General features: G+C 46.8%; 2 protein-coding genes across 2 annotated transcripts in view; both read left to right on the forward strand.

Annotated features, from left to right (window-relative positions):
* LOC125383537 (integumentary mucin A.1-like) overlaps positions 1-769 on the forward strand; it is a 16,581-nt gene extending 15,812 nt beyond the window's left edge. Inside the window, exon 8 of the mRNA XM_048401885.1 lies at positions 198-769. Within this exon, the coding sequence (XP_048257842.1) occupies positions 198-505 (308 nt within the window). The 3' untranslated portion in view covers positions 506-769. The remainder of the gene's footprint in view (positions 1-197) is intronic.
* LOC124128737 (uncharacterized protein MAL13P1.304-like) lies at positions 684-17,477 on the forward strand. The gene is made up of 13 exons (XM_048401886.1): positions 684-698; positions 1,595-1,843; positions 3,075-3,323; positions 4,573-4,821; positions 6,071-6,319; positions 7,515-7,790; positions 9,020-9,268; positions 10,464-10,739; positions 11,870-12,094; positions 12,880-13,155; positions 14,385-14,633; positions 15,829-16,104; positions 17,235-17,477. The coding sequence occupies exons 1-13, from the start codon at positions 684-686 to the stop codon at positions 17,475-17,477; spliced, it is 3,081 nt and encodes a 1,026-aa protein (XP_048257843.1).
* Positions 17,478-18,226: the final 749 nt, after the last annotated feature.

The raw sequence follows: 18,226 nt of genomic DNA on the forward strand, positions 1-18,226 counted from the left end.
AACAAGCGCCACAAGTCCAACAAGCGCCACAAGTCCAACCAGCGCCACAAGTCCAACCAGCGCCACAAGTCCAACAAGCACCACAAGTCCAACAAGCGCCACAAGTCCAACCACCGCTACTGGTCCTACCGGACCAACCAGTCAGACATCAGCAACATCACCCACGCCAGCAACATCACCCACGTCAACTACATCAGCAACATCACCAACGTCACCTACATCGCCAACGTCACCGACATCACCAACGTCACCTACATCAGCGACATCACCAACATCACCAACGTCACCGACATCACCAACGTCAGCAACATCGCCTACGACAACTGTTCCTATCTGTGTGACATCGTGTGTAGGGCTGAGTGACGGCAACTATCAGTCATGTTCGGGCTGCACCGTCTATGCCACGTGTATCGGGGAGCGGATCATTGACAACAGACCCTGCCCAGGAGGCCTTGCCTGGGACGACACTATCAAGAGCTGTACCTCCACATCGTCCTCTTGGTAAGAAACACTATTCGCCAAATTGTTTTAAATCATTTTGTCTGTTGTACACGATTAAGTTGATGGGAATGCCGTGCTTTAAAACGTACCTCTATCAACTGTTTGTTTGGCTATTTTAGTAAACAGAAAAATGTTGTAAATCATATCGAACAAATCTACATTAACATATTACAGAAATCGGCATGCCACTCTCAATAGTTAGACCTATATATTATCTGAAATGTACAATTCAGCAAATACTATCAACATTAAGACAGGTATGCAGTGATTGTTCAGGAGACAAATAACAATCAGATATGTTCATGCTTTTATCAATTGTAACAAGACATTCTTCTACATCGTTACTAAATTTGAAAAGGATCTTCAGGACATTCAATATTACCATCAGTCAACGTCCGAGGCAGTGAGGTGAGGTGACGTCGCGTCCAAGATTATTGCACTTACATAGCGACGTGCATGTACGTGTGTGTGTGTGTGTGTGGCTGCTTGTACTAGTCCGGACTGATGCCGATTTATAGTGCTAGCTCACTGAGATACCATGCCGTAGTTTAACATGAATTCCCCACTCAGACACAGTATACTGACTCCGAGCCGACCAGTCCTTGTTTTAGCCCCTTAATGCCGAGGGCCAGACAGGGTAACAACAAGTACCATCTTTTAACGTCTTTTGGTATGACGCGGCCGGGGATCGAACCCCGGACCTTCCGCTCTCCGGGCGAATGCTCTCCCACTAGACCACGGAGGAGGTCCCCAAGGCAATGAACCGATCTGAAAACCTGATTATGAAAGGGAGTTAGCCTTGAAAAGGGCAATAAAAATATAATTAGCTGTCTGGCAAGTAACAATACCTTGCTTCATTCGTTCTGTTGATGTATGCTGTGTTTCTTTTCCAAAGCACGACAAGTCCAACAAGCGCCACAAGTCCAACCAGCGCTACAAGTCCAACAAGCGCCACAAGTCCAACCAGCGCCACAAGTCCAACAAGCGCCACAAGTCCAACAAGCACCACAAGTCCAACAAGCGCCACAAGTCCAACCAGCGCCACAAGTCCAACAAGCACCACAAGTCCAACAAGCGCCACAAGTCCAACAAGCGCCACAAGTCCAACCACCGCTACTGGTCCTACCGGACCAACCAGTCAGACATCAGCAACATCACCCACGCCAGCAACATCACCCACGTCAACTACATCAGCAACATCACCAACGTCACCTACATCGCCAACGTCATCGACATCACCAACGTCACCTACATCAGCGACATCACCAACATCACCAACGTCACCGACATCGCCAACGTCAGCAACATCGCCTACGACAACTGTTCCTATCTGTGTGACATCGTGTGTAGGGCTGAGTGACGGCAACTATCAGTCATGTTCGGGCTGCACCGTCTATGCCACGTGTATCGGGGAGCGGATCATTGACAACAGACCCTGCCCAGGAGGCCTTGCCTGGGACGACACTATCAAGAGCTGTACCTCCACATCGTCCTCTTGGTAAGAAACACTATTCGCCAAATTGTTTTAAATCATTTTGTCTGTTGTACACGATTAAGTTGATGGGAATGCCGTGCTTTAAAACGTACCTCTATCAACTGTTTGTTTGGCTATTTTAGTAAACAGAAAAATGTTGTAAATCATATCGAACAAATCTACATTAACATATTACAGAAATCGGCATGCCACTCTCAATAGTTAGACCTATATATTATCTGAAATGTACAATTCAGCAAATACTATCAACATTAAGACAGGTATGCAGTGATTGTTCAGGAGACAAATAACAATCAGATATGTTCATGCTTTTATCAATTGTAACAAGACATTCTTCTACATCGTTACTAAATTTGAAAAGGATCTTCAGGACATTCAATATTACCATCAGTCAACGTCCGAGGCAATGAGGTGAGGTGACGTCGCGTCCAAGATTATTGCACTTACATAGCGACGTGCATGTACGTGTGTGTGTGTGTGTGTGGCTGCTTGTACTAGTCCGGACTGATGCCGATTTATAGTGCTAGCTCACTGAGATACCATGCCGTAGTTTAACATGAATTCCCCACTCAGACACAGTATACTGACTCCGAGCCGACCAGTCCTTGTTTTAGCCCCTTAATGCCGAGGGCCAGACAGGGTAACAACAAGTACCATCTTTTAACGTCTTTTGGTATGACGCGGCCGGGGATCGAACCCCGGACCTTCCGCTCTCCGGGCGAATGCTCTCCCACTAGACCACGGAGGAGGTCCCCAAGGCAATGAACCGATCTGAAAACCTGATTATGAAAGGGAGTTAGCCTTGAAAAGGGCAATAAAAATATAATTAGCTGTCTGGCAAGTAACAATACCTTGCTTCATTCGTTCTGTTGATGTATGCTGTGTTTCTTTTCCAAAGCACGACAAGTCCAACAAGCGCCACAAGTCCAACCAGCGCTACAAGTCCAACAAGCGCCACAAGTCCAACCAGCGCCACAAGTCCAACAAGCGCCACAAGTCCAACAAGCGCCACAAGTCCAACCAGCGCCACAAGTCCAACCAGCGCCACAAGTCCAACAAGCACCACAAGTCCAACAAGCGCCACAAGTCCAACCACCGCTACTGGTCCTACCGGACCAACCAGTCAGACATCAGCAACATCACCCACGCCAGCAACATCACCCACGTCAACTACATCAGCAACATCACCAACGTCACCTACATCGCCAACGTCACCGACATCACCAACGTCACCTACATCAGCGACATCACCAACATCACCAACGTCACCGACATCACCAACGTCAGCAACATCGCCTACGACAACTGTTCCTATCTGTGTGACATCGTGTGTAGGGCTGAGTGACGGCAACTATCAGTCATGTTCGGGCTGCACCGTCTATGCCACGTGTATCGGGGAGCGGATCATTGACAACAGACCCTGCCCAGGAGGCCTTGCCTGGGACGACACTATCAAGAGCTGTACCTCCACATCGTCCTCTTGGTAAGAAACACTATTCGCCAAATTGTTTTAAATCATTTTGTCTGTTGTACACGATTAAGTTGATGGGAATGCCGTGCTTTAAAACGTACCTCTATCAACTGTTTGTTTGGCTATTTTAGTAAACAGAAAAATGTTGTAAATCATATCGAACAAATCTACATTAACATATTACAGAAATCGGCATGCCACTCTCAATAGTTAGACCTATATATTATCTGAAATGTACAATTCAGCAAATACTATCAACATTAAGACAGGTATGCAGTGATTGTTCAGGAGACAAATAACAATCAGATATGTTCATGCTTTTATCAATTGTAACAAGACATTCTTCTACATCGTTACTAAATTTGAAAAGGATCTTCAGGACATTCAATATTACCATCAGTCAACGTCCGAGGCAGTGAGGTGAGGTGACGTCGCGTCCAAGATTATTGCACTTACATAGCGACGTGCATGTACGTGTGTGTGTGTGTGTGTGGCTGCTTGTACTAGTCCGGACTGATGCCGATTTATAGTGCTAGCTCACTGAGATACCATGCCGTAGTTTAACATGAATTCCCCACTCAGACACAGTATACTGACTCCGAGCCGACCAGTCCTTGTTTTAGCCCCTTAATGCCGAGGGCCAGACAGGGTAACAACAAGTACCATCTTTTAACGTCTTTTGGTATGACGCGGCCGGGGATCGAACCCCGGACCTTCCGCTCTCCGGGCGAATGCTCTCCCACTAGACCACGGAGGAGGTCCCCAAGGCAATGAACCGATCTGAAAACCTGATTATGAAAGGGAGTTAGCCTTGAAAAGGGCAATAAAAATATAATTAGCTGTCTGGCAAGTAACAATACCTTGCTTCATTCGTTCTGTTGATGTATGCTGTGTTTCTTTTCCAAAGCACGACAAGTCCAACAAGCGCCACAAGTCCAACCAGCGCTACAAGTCCAACAAGCGCCACAAGTCCAACCAGCGCCACAAGTCCAACAAGCGCCACAAGTCCAACAAGCACCACAAGTCCAACAAGCGCCACAAGTCCAACCAGCGCCACAAGTCCAACAAGCACCACAAGTCCAACAAGCGCCACAAGTCCAACAAGCGCCACAAGTCCAACCACCGCTACTGGTCCTACCGGACCAACCAGTCAGACATCAGCAACATCACCCACGCCAGCAACATCACCCACGTCAACTACATCAGCAACATCACCAACGTCACCTACATCGCCAACGTCATCGACATCACCAACGTCACCTACATCAGCGACATCACCAACATCACCAACGTCACCGACATCGCCAACGTCAGCAACATCGCCTACGACAACTGTTCCTATCTGTGTGACATCGTGTGTAGGGCTGAGTGACGGCAACTATCAGTCATGTTCGGGCTGCACCGTCTATGCCACGTGTATCGGGGAGCGGATCATTGACAACAGACCCTGCCCAGGAGGCCTTGCCTGGGACGACACTATCAAGAGCTGTACCTCCACATCGTCCTCTTGGTAAGAAACACTATTCGCCAAATTGTTTTAAATCATTTTGTCTGTTGTACACGATTAAGTTGATGGGAATGCCGTGCTTTAAAACGTACCTCTATCAACTGTTTGTTTGGCTATTTTAGTAAACAGAAAAATGTTGTAAATCATATCGAACAAATCTACATTAACATATTACAGAAATCGGCATGCCACTCTCAATAGTTAGACCTATATATTATCTGAAATGTACAATTCAGCAAATACTATCAACATTAAGACAGGTATGCAGTGATTGTTCAGGAGACAAATAACAATCAGATATGTTCATGCTTTTATCAATTGTAACAAGACATTCTTCTACATCGTTACTAAATTTGAAAAGGATCTTCAGGACATTCAATATTACCATCAGTCAACGTCCGAGGCAATGAGGTGAGGTGACGTCGCGTCCAAGATTATTGCACTTACATAGCGACGTGCATGTACGTGTGTGTGTGTGTGTGTGGCTGCTTGTACTAGTCCGGACTGATGCCGATTTATAGTGCTAGCTCACTGAGATACCATGCCGTAGTTTAACATGAATTCCCCACTCAGACACAGTATACTGACTCCGAGCCGACCAGTCCTTGTTTTAGCCCCTTAATGCCGAGGGCCAGACAGGGTAACAACAAGTACCATCTTTTAACGTCTTTTGGTATGACGCGGCCGGGGATCGAACCCCGGACCTTCCGCTCTCGGGGCGAATGCTCTCCCACTAGACCACGGAGGAGGTCCCCAAGGCAATGAACCGATCTGAAAACCTGATTATGAAAGGGAGTTAGCCTTGAAAAGGGCAATAAAAATATAATTAGCTGTCTGGCAAGTAACAATACCTTGCTTCATTCGTTCTGTTGATGTATGCTGTGTTTCTTTTCCAAAGCACGACAAGTCCAACAAGCGCCACAAGTCCAACCAGCGCTACAAGTCCAACAAGCGCCACAAGTCCAACCAGCGCCACAAGTCCAACAAGCGCCACAAGTCCAACAAGCACCACAAGTCCAACAAGCGCCACAAGTCCAACCAGCGCCACAAGTCCAACAAGCACCACAAGTCCAACAAGCGCCACAAGTCCAACAAGCGCCACAAGTCCAACCACCGCTACTGGTCCTACCGGACCAACCAGTCAGACATCAGCAACATCACCCACGCCAGCAACATCACCCACGTCAACTACATCAGCAACATCACCAACGTCACCTACATCGCCAACGTCATCGACATCACCAACGTCACCTACATCAGCGACATCACCAACATCACCAACGTCACCGACATCGCCAACGTCAGCAACATCGCCTACGACAACTGTTCCTATCTGTGTGACATCGTGTGTAGGGCTGAGTGACGGCAACTATCAGTCATGTTCGGGCTGCACCGTCTATGCCACGTGTATCGGGGAGCGGATCATTGACAACAGACCCTGCCCAGGAGGCCTTGCCTGGGACGACACTATCAAGAGCTGTACCTCCACATCGTCCTCTTGGTAAGAAACACTATTCGCCAAATTGTTTTAAATCATTTTGTCTGTTGTACACGATTAAGTTGATGGGAATGCCGTGCTTTAAAACGTACCTCTATCAACTGTTTGTTTGGCTATTTTAGTAAACAGAAAAATGTTGTAAATCATATCGAACAAATCTACATTAAAATATTACAGAAATCGGCATGCCACTCTCAATAGTTAGACCTATATATTATCTGAAATGTACAATTCAGCAAATACTATCAACATTAAGACAGGTATGCAGTGATTGTTCAGGAGACAAATAACAATCAGATATGTTCATGATTTTATCAATTGTGACAAGACATTCTTCTACATCGTTACTAAATTTGAAAAGGATCTTCAGGACATTCAATATTACCATCAGTCAACGTCCGAGGCAATGAGGTGAGGTGACGTCGCGTCCAAGATTATTGCACTTATATAGCGACGTGCATGTACGTGTGTGTGTGTTTGTGTGGCTGCTTGTACTAGTCCGGACTGATGCCGATTTATAGTGCTAGCTCACTGAGATACCATGCCGCAGTTTAACATGAATTCCCCACTCAGACACAGTATACTGACTCCGAGCCGACCAGTCCTTGTTTTAGCCCCTTAATGCCGAGCGCCAGACAGGGTAACAACAAGTACCATCTTTTAACGTCTTTTGGTATGACGCGGCCGGGGATCGTACCCCGGACCTTCCGCTCTCCGGGCGGACGCTCTACCAATAGACAACGGAGGAGGTCCCCAAGGCAATGAACCGATCTGAAAACCTGATTATGAAAGGGAGTTAGCCTTGAAAAGGGCAATAAAAATATAATTAGCTGTCTGGCAAGTAACAATACCTTGCTTCATTCCTTCTGTTGACGTATGCTTTATTTCTTTTCAAAAGCACGACAAGTCCAACAAGCGCCACGAGTCCAACAAGCGCCACAAGTCCAACAAGCGCCACAAGTCCAACAAGCACCACAAGTCCAACCAGCGCCACGAGTCCAACAAGCGCCACAAGTCCAACAAGCGCCACAAGTCCAACCAGCGCCACAAGTCCAACCAGCGCCACGAGTCCTACCACCGCTACTGGTCCCACGGGACCAACCAGTGCTACAAGTCAGACATCAGCAACATCACCCACGCCAGCAACATCACCCACGTCACCCACATCAGCAACATCACCAACGTCACCTACATCGCCAACGTCACCGACATCACCGACATCCCCAACGTCACCTACATCACCGACATCACCAACGTCACCGACATCACCAACGTCAGCAACATCGCCTACGACAACTGTTCCTATCTGTGTGAAATCGTGTGTAGGACTCAGTGACGGCAACTATCAGTCATGTTCGGGCTGCACCGTCTATGCCACGTGTATCGGGGAGCGGATCATTGACAACAGACCCTGCCCAGGAGGCCTTGCCTGGGACGACACTATCAAGAGCTGTACCTCCACATCGTCCTCTTGGTAAAAAACACTATTCGCCAAATTGTTTTAACTCATCTTGTATATTGTACACAATTTAGTTGATGGGAATGTCGGGCTTTAAAACGTACCTCTATCAACTGTTTGTTTGGCTATTTTAGTAAACAGAAAAATGTTGTAAATCATATCGAACAAATCTACATTAACATATTACAGAAATCGGCATGCCACTCTCAATAGTTAGACCTATATATTATCTGAAATGTACAATTCAGCAAATACTATCAACATTAAGACAGGTATGCAGTGATTGTTCAGGAGACAAATAACAATCAGATATGTTCATGCTTTTATCAATTGTAACAAGACATTCTTCTACATCGTTACTAAATTTGAAAAGGATCTTCAGGACATTCAATATTACCATCAGTCAACGTCCGAGGCAATGAGGTGAGGTGACGTCGCGTCCAAGATTATTGCACTTACATAGCGACGTGCATGTACGTGTGTGTGTGTGTGTGGCTGCTTGTACTAGTCCGGACTGATGCCGATTTATAGTGCTAGCTCACTGAGATACCATGCCGCAGTTTAACATGAATTCCCCACTCAGACACAGTATACTGACTCCGAGCCGACCAGTCCTTGTTTTAGCCCCTTAATGCCGAGGGCCAGACAGGGTAACAACAAGTACCATCTTTTAACGTCTTTTGGTATGACGCGGCCGGGGATCGAACCCCGGACCTTCCGCTCTCGGGGCGAATGCTCTCCCACTAGACCACGGAGGAGGTCCCCAAGGCAATGAACCGATCTGAAAACCTGATTATGAAAGGGAGTTAGCCTTGAAAAGGGCAATAAAAATATAATTAGCTGTCTGGCAAGTAACAATACCTTGCTTCATTCGTTCTGTTGATGTATGCTGTGTTTCTTTTCCAAAGCACGACAAGTCCAACAAGCGCCACAAGTCCAACCAGCGCTACAAGTCCAACAAGCGCCACAAGTCCAACCAGCGCCACAAGTCCAACAAGCGCCACAAGTCCAACAAGCGCCACAAGTCCAACAAGCGCCACAAGTCCAACCAGCGCCACAAGTCCAACAAGCACCACAAGTCCAACAAGCGCCACAAGTCCAACCACCGCTACTGGTCCTACCGGACCAACCAGTCAGACATCAGCAACATCACCCACGCCAGCAACATCACCCACGTCAACTACATCAGCAACATCACCAACGTCACCTACATCGCCAACGTCACCGACATCACCAACGTCACCTACATCAGCGACATCACCAACATCACCAACGTCACCGACATCGCCAACGTCAGCAACATCGCCTACGACAACTGTTCCTATCTGTGTGACATCGTGTGTAGGGCTGAGTGACGGCAACTATCAGTCATGTTCGGGCTGCACCGTCTATGCCACGTGTATCGGGGAGCGGATCATTGACAACAGACCCTGCCCAGGAGGCCTTGCCTGGGACGACACTATCAAGAGCTGTACCTCCACATCGTCCTCTTGGTAAGAAACACTATTCGCCAAATTGTTTTAAATCATTTTGTCTGTTGTACACGATTAAGTTGATGGGAATGCCGTGCTTTAAAACGTACCTCTATCAACTGTTTGTTTGGCTATTTTAGTAAACAGAAAAATGTTGTAAATCATATCGAACAAATCTACATTAAAATATTACAGAAATCGGCATGCCACTCTCAATAGTTAGACCTATATATTATCTGAAATGTACAATTCAGCAAATACTATCAACATTAAGACAGGTATGCAGTGATTGTTCAGGAGACAAATAACAATCAGATATGTTCATGATTTTATCAATTGTGACAAGACATTCTTCTACATCGTTACTAAATTTGAAAAGGATCTTCAGGACATTCAATATTACCATCAGTCAACGTCCGAGGCAATGAGGTGAGGTGACGTCGCGTCCAAGATTATTGCACTTATATAGCGACGTGCATGTACGTGTGTGTGTGTTTGTGTGGCTGCTTGTACTAGTCCGGACTGATGCCGATTTATAGTGCTAGCTCACTGAGATACCATGCCGCAGTTTAACATGAATTCCCCACTCAGACACAGTATACTGACTCCGAGCCGACCAGTCCTTGTTTTAGCCCCTTAATGCCGAGCGCCAGACAGGGTAACAACAAGTACCATCTTTTAACGTCTTTTGGTATGACGCGGCCGGGGATCGTACCCCGGACCTTCCGCTCTCCGGGCGGACGCTCTACCAATAGACAACGGAGGAGGTCCCCAAGGCAATGAACCGATCTGAAAACCTGATTATGAAAGGGAGTTAGCCTTGAAAAGGGCAATAAAAATATAATTAGCTGTCTGGCAAGTAACAATACCTTGCTTCATTCGTTCTGTTGAAGTATGCTTTATTTCTTTTCAAAAGCACGACAAGTCCAACAAGCGCCACAAGTCCAACCAGCGCCACAAGTCCAACAAGCGCCACAAGTCCAACAAGCGCCACAAGTCCAACCAGCGCCACGAGTCCAACAAGCGCCACAAGTCCAACAAGCGCCACAAGTCCAACCAGCGCCACAAGTCCAACCAGCGCCACGAGTCCTACCACCGCTACTGGTCCCACGGGACCAACCAGTGCTACAAGTCAGACATCAGCAACATCACCCACGCCAGCAACATCACCCACGTCACCCACATCAGCAACATCACCCACGTCACCTACATCGCCAACGTCACCGACATCACCGACATCACCAACGTCACCTACATTACCGACATCACCAACGTCACCGACATCACCAACGTCAGCAACATCGCCTACGACAACTGTTCCTATCTGTGTGACATCGTGTGTAGGACTCAGTGACGGCAACTATCAGTCATGTTCGGGCTGCACCGTCTATGCCACGTGTATCGGGGAGCGGATCATTGACAACAGACCCTGCCCAGGAGGCCTTGCCTGGGACGACACTATCAAGAGCTGTACCTCCACATCGTCCTCTTGGTAAAAAACACTATTCGCCAAATTGTTTTAACTCATCTTGTATATTGTACACAATTTAGTTGATGGGAATGTCGGGCTTTAAAACGTATCTCTATCGACTGTTTGTTTGGCTATTTTAGTAAACAGCAACATGTTGTATATCATATGGGACAAATCTACCTTTACATATCACAGAACTTGGTATGCCATTCTAAAAGAAATACCTATATATTATCTGAACACTATTAAAATTCTAACAGGTATGCAATGATTATTTGAGTGAGACAAATACCTTTCAGCCATGTTCATGATTTAATCAATTGTGACAAGAGATTCTTCTACATCGTTACTACATTTGGAAAGGATCTTCAGAACATTTTATATAACCATCAGTCAACGTCCTAGAAAATGAACCGTTCTGTAAACCTGATTATGAAAGGGAGTTACCCTTGAAAAAGGCAATACAAATATAAGTAGCTGTCTGGCAAGTAACAATACCTTGTTTCATTCCTTTTGTTGACGTATGCTATATTTCTTTTCAAAAGCACGACAAGTCCAACCAGCGCCACAAGTCCAACCAGCGCCACAAGTCCAACCAGCGCCACCAGTCCAACAAGCGCCACAAGTCCAACCAGCGCCACAAGTCCAACAAGCGCCACAAGTCCAACCAGCGCCACAAGTCCAACAAGCGCCACAAGTCCAACCAGCGCCACCAGTCCAACAAGCGCCACAAGTCCAACAAGCGCCACAAGTCCAACCAGCGCCACCAGTCCAACAAGCGCCACAAGTCCAACAAGCGCCACAAGTCCAACAAGCGCCACAAGTCCAACCAGCGCCACCAGTCCAACCAGCGCCACCAGTCCAACAAGCGCCACCAGTCCAACAAGCGCCACAAGTCCAACAAGCGCCACAATTCCTACCAGCGCCACAAGTCCAACAAGCGCCACAAGTCCAACAAGCACCACAAGTCCAACAAGCGCCACAAGTCCAACCAGCGCCACAAGTCCAACCAGCGGCACGGGATCCACGGGTCCAACCAGTGCCACAAGTCAGACATCAGCAACATCACCTTCGCCAGCAACATCACCCACGTCACCTACATCATCAGCACCATCACCAACGTCCCCGACATCACCAACGTCACCTACATCAGCGACATCACCGACATCACCAACGTCAGCAACATCGCCTACGACAACTGTTCCTATCTGTGTGACATCGTGTGTAGGACTCAGTGACGGCAACTATCAGTCATGTTCGGGCTGCACCGTCTATGCCACGTGTATCGGGGAGCGGATCATTGACAACAGACCCTGCCCAGGAGGCCTTGCCTGGGACGACACTATCAAGAGCTGTACCTCTACATCGTCCTCTTGGTAAAAAACACTATTCGCCAAATTGTTTTAACTCATCTTGTATATTGTACACAATTTAGTTGATGGGAATGTCGGGCTTTAAAACGTACCTCTATCAACTGTTTGTTTGGCTATTTTAGTAAACAGAAAAATGTTGTAAATCATATCGAACAAATCTACATTAAAATATTACAGAAATCGGCATGCCACTCTCAATAGTTAGACCTATATATTATCTGAAATGTACAATTCAGCAAATACTATCAACATTAAGACAGGTATGCAGTGATTGTTCAGGAGACAAATAACAATCAGATATGTTCATGCTTTTATCAATTGTAACAAGACATTCTTCTACATCGTTACTAAATGAACCGATCTGAAAACCTGATTATGAAAGGGAGTTAGCCTTGAAAAGGGCAATAAAAATATAATTAGCTGTCTGGCAAGTAACAATACCTTGCTTCATTCCTTCTGTTGACGTATGCTTTATTTCTTTTCAAAAGCACGACAAGTCCAACAAGCGCCACGAGTCCAACAAGCGCCACAAGTCCAACAAGCGCCACAAGTCCAACAAGCACCACAAGTCCAACCAGCGCCACGAGTCCAACAAGCGCCACAAGTCCAACAAGCGCCACAAGTCCAACCAGCGCCACAAGTCCAACCAGCGCCACGAGTCCTACCACCGCTACTGGTCCCACGGGACCAACCAGTGCTACAAGTCAGACATCAGCAACATCACCCACGCCAGCAACATCACCCACGTCACCCACATCAGCAACATCACCCACGTCACCTACATCGCCAACGTCACCGACATCACCGACATCCCCAACGTCACCTACATCACCGACATCACCAACGTCACCGACATCACCAACGTCAGCAACATCGCCTACGACAACTGTTCCTATCTGTGTGAAATCGTGTGTAGGACTCAGTGACGGCAACTATCAGTCATGTTCGGGCTGCACCGTCTATGCCACGTGTATCGGGGAGCGGATCATTGACAACAGACCCTGCCCAGGAGGCCTTGCCTGGGACGACACTATCAAGAGCTGTACCTCCACATCGTCCTCTTGGTAAAAAACACTATTCGCCAAATTGTTTTAACTCATCTTGTATATTGTACACAATTTAGTTGATGGGAATGTCGGGCTTTAAAACGTACCTCTATCAACTGTTTGTTTGGCTATTTTAGTAAACAGAAAAATGTTGTAAATCATATCGAACAAATCTACATTAACATATTACAGAAATCGGCATGCCACTCTCAATAGTTAGACCTATATATTATCTGAAATGTACAATTCAGCAAATACTATCAACATTAAGACAGGTATGCAGTGATTGTTCAGGAGACAAATAACAATCAGATATGTTCATGCTTTTATCAATTGTAACAAGACATTCTTCTACATCGTTACTAAATTTGAAAAGGATCTTCAGGACATTCAATATTACCATCAGTCAACGTCCGAGGCAATGAGGTGAGGTGACGTCGCGTCCAAGATTATTGCACTTACATAGCGACGTGCATGTACGTGTGTGTGTGTGTGTGGCTGCTTGTACTAGTCCGGACTGATGCCGATTTATAGTGCTAGCTCACTGAGATACCATGCCGCAGTTTAACATGAATTCCCCACTCAGACACAGTATACTGACTCCGAGCCGACCAGTCCTTGTTTTAGCCCCTTAATGCCGAGGGCCAGACAGGGTAACAACAAGTACCATCTTTTAACGTCTTTTGGTATGACGCGGCCGGGGATCGAACCCCGGACCTTCCGCTCTCGGGGCGAATGCTCTCCCACTAGACCACGGAGGAGGTCCCCAAGGCAATGAACCGATCTGAAAACCTGATTATGAAAGGGAGTTAGCCTTGAAAAGGGCAATAAAAATATAATTAGCTGTCTGGCAAGTAACAATACCTTGCTTCATTCGTTCTGTTGATGTATGCTGTGTTTCTTTTCCAAAGCACGACAAGTCCAACAAGCGCCACAAGTCCAACCAGCGCTACAAGTCCAACAAGCGCCACAAGTCCAACCAGCGCCACAAGTCCAACAAGCGCCACAAGTCCAACAAGCGCCACAAGTCCAACAAGCGCCACAAGTCCAACCAGCGCCACAAGTCCAACAAGCACCACAAGTCCAACAAGCGCCACAAGTCCAACCACCGCTACTGGTCCTACCGGACCAACCAGTCAGACATCAGCAACATCACCCACGCCAGCAACATCACCCACGTCAACTACATCAGCAACATCACCAACGTCACCTACATCGCCAACGTCACCGACATCACCAACGTCACCTACATCAGCGACATCACCAACATCACCAACGTCACCGACATCGCCAACGTCAGCAACATCGCCTACGACAACTGTTCCTATCTGTGTGACATCGTGTGTAGGGCTGAGTGACGGCAACTATCAGTCATGTTCGGGCTGCACCGTCTATGCCACGTGTATCGGGGAGCGGATCATTGACAACAGACCCTGCCCAGGAGGCCTTGCCTGGGACGACACTATCAAGAGCTGTACCTCCACATCGTCCTCTTGGTAAGAAACACTATTCGCCAAATTGTTTTAAATCATTTTGTCTGTTGTACACGATTAAGTTGATGGGAATGCCGTGCTTTAAAACGTACCTCTATCAACTGTTTGTTTGGCTATTTTAGTAAACAGAAAAATGTTGTAAATCATATCGAACAAATCTACATTAAAATATTACAGAAATCGGCATGCCACTCTCAATAGTTAGACCTATATATTATCTGAAATGTACAATTCAGCAAATACTATCAACATTAAGACAGGTATGCAGTGATTGTTCAGGAGACAAATAACAATCAGATATGTTCATGATTTTATCAATTGTGACAAGACATTCTTCTACATCGTTACTAAATTTGAAAAGGATCTTCAGGACATTCAATATTACCATCAGTCAACGTCCGAGGCAATGAGGTGAGGTGACGTCGCGTCCAAGATTATTGCACTTATATAGCGACGTGCATGTACGTGTGTGTGTGTTTGTGTGGCTGCTTGTACTAGTCCGGACTGATGCCGATTTATAGTGCTAGCTCACTGAGATACCATGCCGCAGTTTAACATGAATTCCCCACTCAGACACAGTATACTGACTCCGAGCCGACCAGTCCTTGTTTTAGCCCCTTAATGCCGAGCGCCAGACAGGGTAACAACAAGTACCATCTTTTAACGTCTTTTGGTATGACGCGGCCGGGGATCGTACCCCGGACCTTCCGCTCTCCGGGCGGACGCTCTACCAATAGACAACGGAGGAGGTCCCCAAGGCAATGAACCGATCTGAAAACCTGATTATGAAAGGGAGTTAGCCTTGAAAAGGGCAATAAAAATATAATTAGCTGTCTGGCAAGTAACAATACCTTGCTTCATTCGTTCTGTTGAAGTATGCTTTATTTCTTTTCAAAAGCACGACAAGTCCAACAAGCGCCACAAGTCCAACCAGCGCCACAAGTCCAACAAGCGCCACAAGTCCAACAAGCGCCACAAGTCCAACCAGCGCCACGAGTCCAACAAGCGCCACAAGTCCAACAAGCGCCACAAGTCCAACCAGCGCCACAAGTCCAACCAGCGCCACGAGTCCTACCACCGCTACTGGTCCCACGGGACCAACCAGTGCTACAAGTCAGACATCAGCAACATCACCCACGCCAGCAACATCACCCACGTCACCCACATCAGCAACATCACCCACGTCACCTACATCGCCAACGTCACCGACATCACCGACATCACCAACGTCACCTACATTACCGACATCACCAACGTCACCGACATCACCAACGTCAGCAACATCGCCTACGACAACTGTTCCTATCTGTGTGACATCGTGTGTAGGACTCAGTGACGGCAACTATCAGTCATGTTCGGGCTGCACCGTCTATGCCACGTGTATCGGGGAGCGGATCATTGACAACAGACCCTGCCCAGGAGGCCTTGCCTGGGACGACACTATCAAGAGCTGTACCTCCACATCGTCCTCTTGGTAAAAAACACTATTCGCCAAATTGTTTTAACTCATCTTGTATATTGTACACAATTTAGTTGATGGGAATGTCGGGCTTTAAAACGTATCTCTATCGACTGTTTGTTTGGCTATTTTAGTAAACAGCAACATGTTGTATATCATATGGGACAAATCTACCTTTACATATCACAGAACTTGGTATGCCATTCTAAAAGAAATACCTATATATTATCTGAACACTATTAAAATTCTAACAGGTATGCAATGATTATTTGAGTGAGACAAATACCTTTCAGCCATGTTCATGATTTAATCAATTGTGACAAGAGATTCTTCTACATCGTTACTACATTTGGAAAGGATCTTCAGAACATTTTATATAACCATCAGTCAACGTCCTAGAAAATGAACCGTTCTGTAAACCTGATTATGAAAGGGAGTTACCCTTGAAAAAGGCAATACAAATATAAGTAGCTGTCTGGCAAGTAACAATACCTTGTTTCATTCCTTTTGTTGACGTATGCTATATTTCTTTTCAAAAGCACGACAAGTCCAACCAGCGCCACAAGTCCAACCAGCGCCACAAGTCCAACCAGCGCCACCAGTCCAACAAGCGCCACAAGTCCAACCAGCGCCACAAGTCCAACAAGCGCCACAAGTCCAACCAGCGCCACAAGTCCAACAAGCGCCACAAGTCCAACCAGCGCCACCAGTCCAACAAGCGCCACAAGTCCAACAAGCGCCACAAGTCCAACCAGCGCCACCAGTCCAACAAGCGCCACAAGTCCAACAAGCGCCACAAGTCCAACAAGCGCCACAAGTCCAACCAGCGCCACCAGTCCAACCAGCGCCACCAGTCCAACAAGCGCCACCAGTCCAACAAGCGCCACAAGTCCAACAAGCGCCACAATTCCTACCAGCGCCACAAGTCCAACAAGCGCCACAAGTCCAACAAGCACCACAAGTCCAACAAGCGCCACAAGTCCAACCAGCGCCACAAGTCCAACCAGCGGCACGGGATCCACGGGTCCAACCAGTGCCACAAGTCAGACATCAGCAACATCACCTTCGCCAGCAACATCACCCACGTCACCTACATCATCAGCACCATCACCAACGTCCCCGACATCACCAACGTCACCTACATCAGCGACATCACCGACATCACCAACGTCAGCAACATCGCCTACGACAACTGTTCCTATCTGTGTGACATCGTGTGTAGGACTCAGTGACGGCAACTATCAGTCATGTTCGGGCTGCACCGTCTATGCCACGTGTATCGGGGAGCGGATCATTGACAACAGACCCTGCCCAGGAGGCCTTGCCTGGGACGACACTATCAAGAGCTGTACCTCTACATCGTCCTCTTGGTAATTCCCAATTAACTTCAATTCACATGTATCATCTTCTGATCAAGATTGTGTATTCAGTGTTTCTGGCCATATTTCACATCGTATAGTTTGTTTTCCATGTGAGGGGGGACTTCTGGCCCAGCCGTCCAAGGCGCCGCAATTCGCTGTGCAGTTGCATCCCTTGGGTACGCTAGAAAGATGTGATCACGTGTTCGAATCCCGTCCTCCTTGAATAGCTGTAGATTGTCATTATTGTTTACGTGTTTGTTTGCCACAGACCACATTAAACTGGAAATTTTCCTAGTAGTAATTCCCCCATTTGTTTTATCAAGGTTTACTTCTAAGCCCCACTTAGGTACACGACGATTAGGAACCGTGTTTTCTGCAGTCATTGACGTGAGAAGAACTCATCGGCAACAACATCTATCACACTATGTTAATACCGCTGTTATATGTTCGTTTATGTAAAAATAGGAAAAAGTATCGGACTTACTTGACACCCTTGGCGAACTCCAATAGTAGCATTCGTTACTTTCCACACCAGTTTTCAACAAATATAGTTTTTGTGACCATAGTAAGAGGTTTATTTTTTACTGAATACACGACGAACTTAAACCCTCAATCCGTTG

The sequence above is a fragment of the Haliotis rufescens genome, unplaced genomic scaffold, assembly GCF_023055435.1.
Source record: "Haliotis rufescens isolate VD_foot unplaced genomic scaffold, xgHalRufe1.0.p SCAF_24, whole genome shotgun sequence".
NCBI classification, from domain to species: Eukaryota; Metazoa; Mollusca; class Gastropoda; order Lepetellida; family Haliotidae; genus Haliotis; species Haliotis rufescens.

Bases quoted from the DNA above. Each gene is read 5' to 3' on its own strand.
- LOC124128737 (XM_048401886.1), top strand. The intron at 6,320-7,514 runs GTGTGTAGGGCT...AAGTCCAACCAG, and splicing joins GTTCCTATCTGTGTGACATC to CGCCACAAGTCCAACCAGCG. The intron at 16,105-17,234 runs GTGTGTAGGACT...AAGTCCAACCAG, and splicing joins GTTCCTATCTGTGTGACATC to CGCCACAAGTCCAACCAGCG.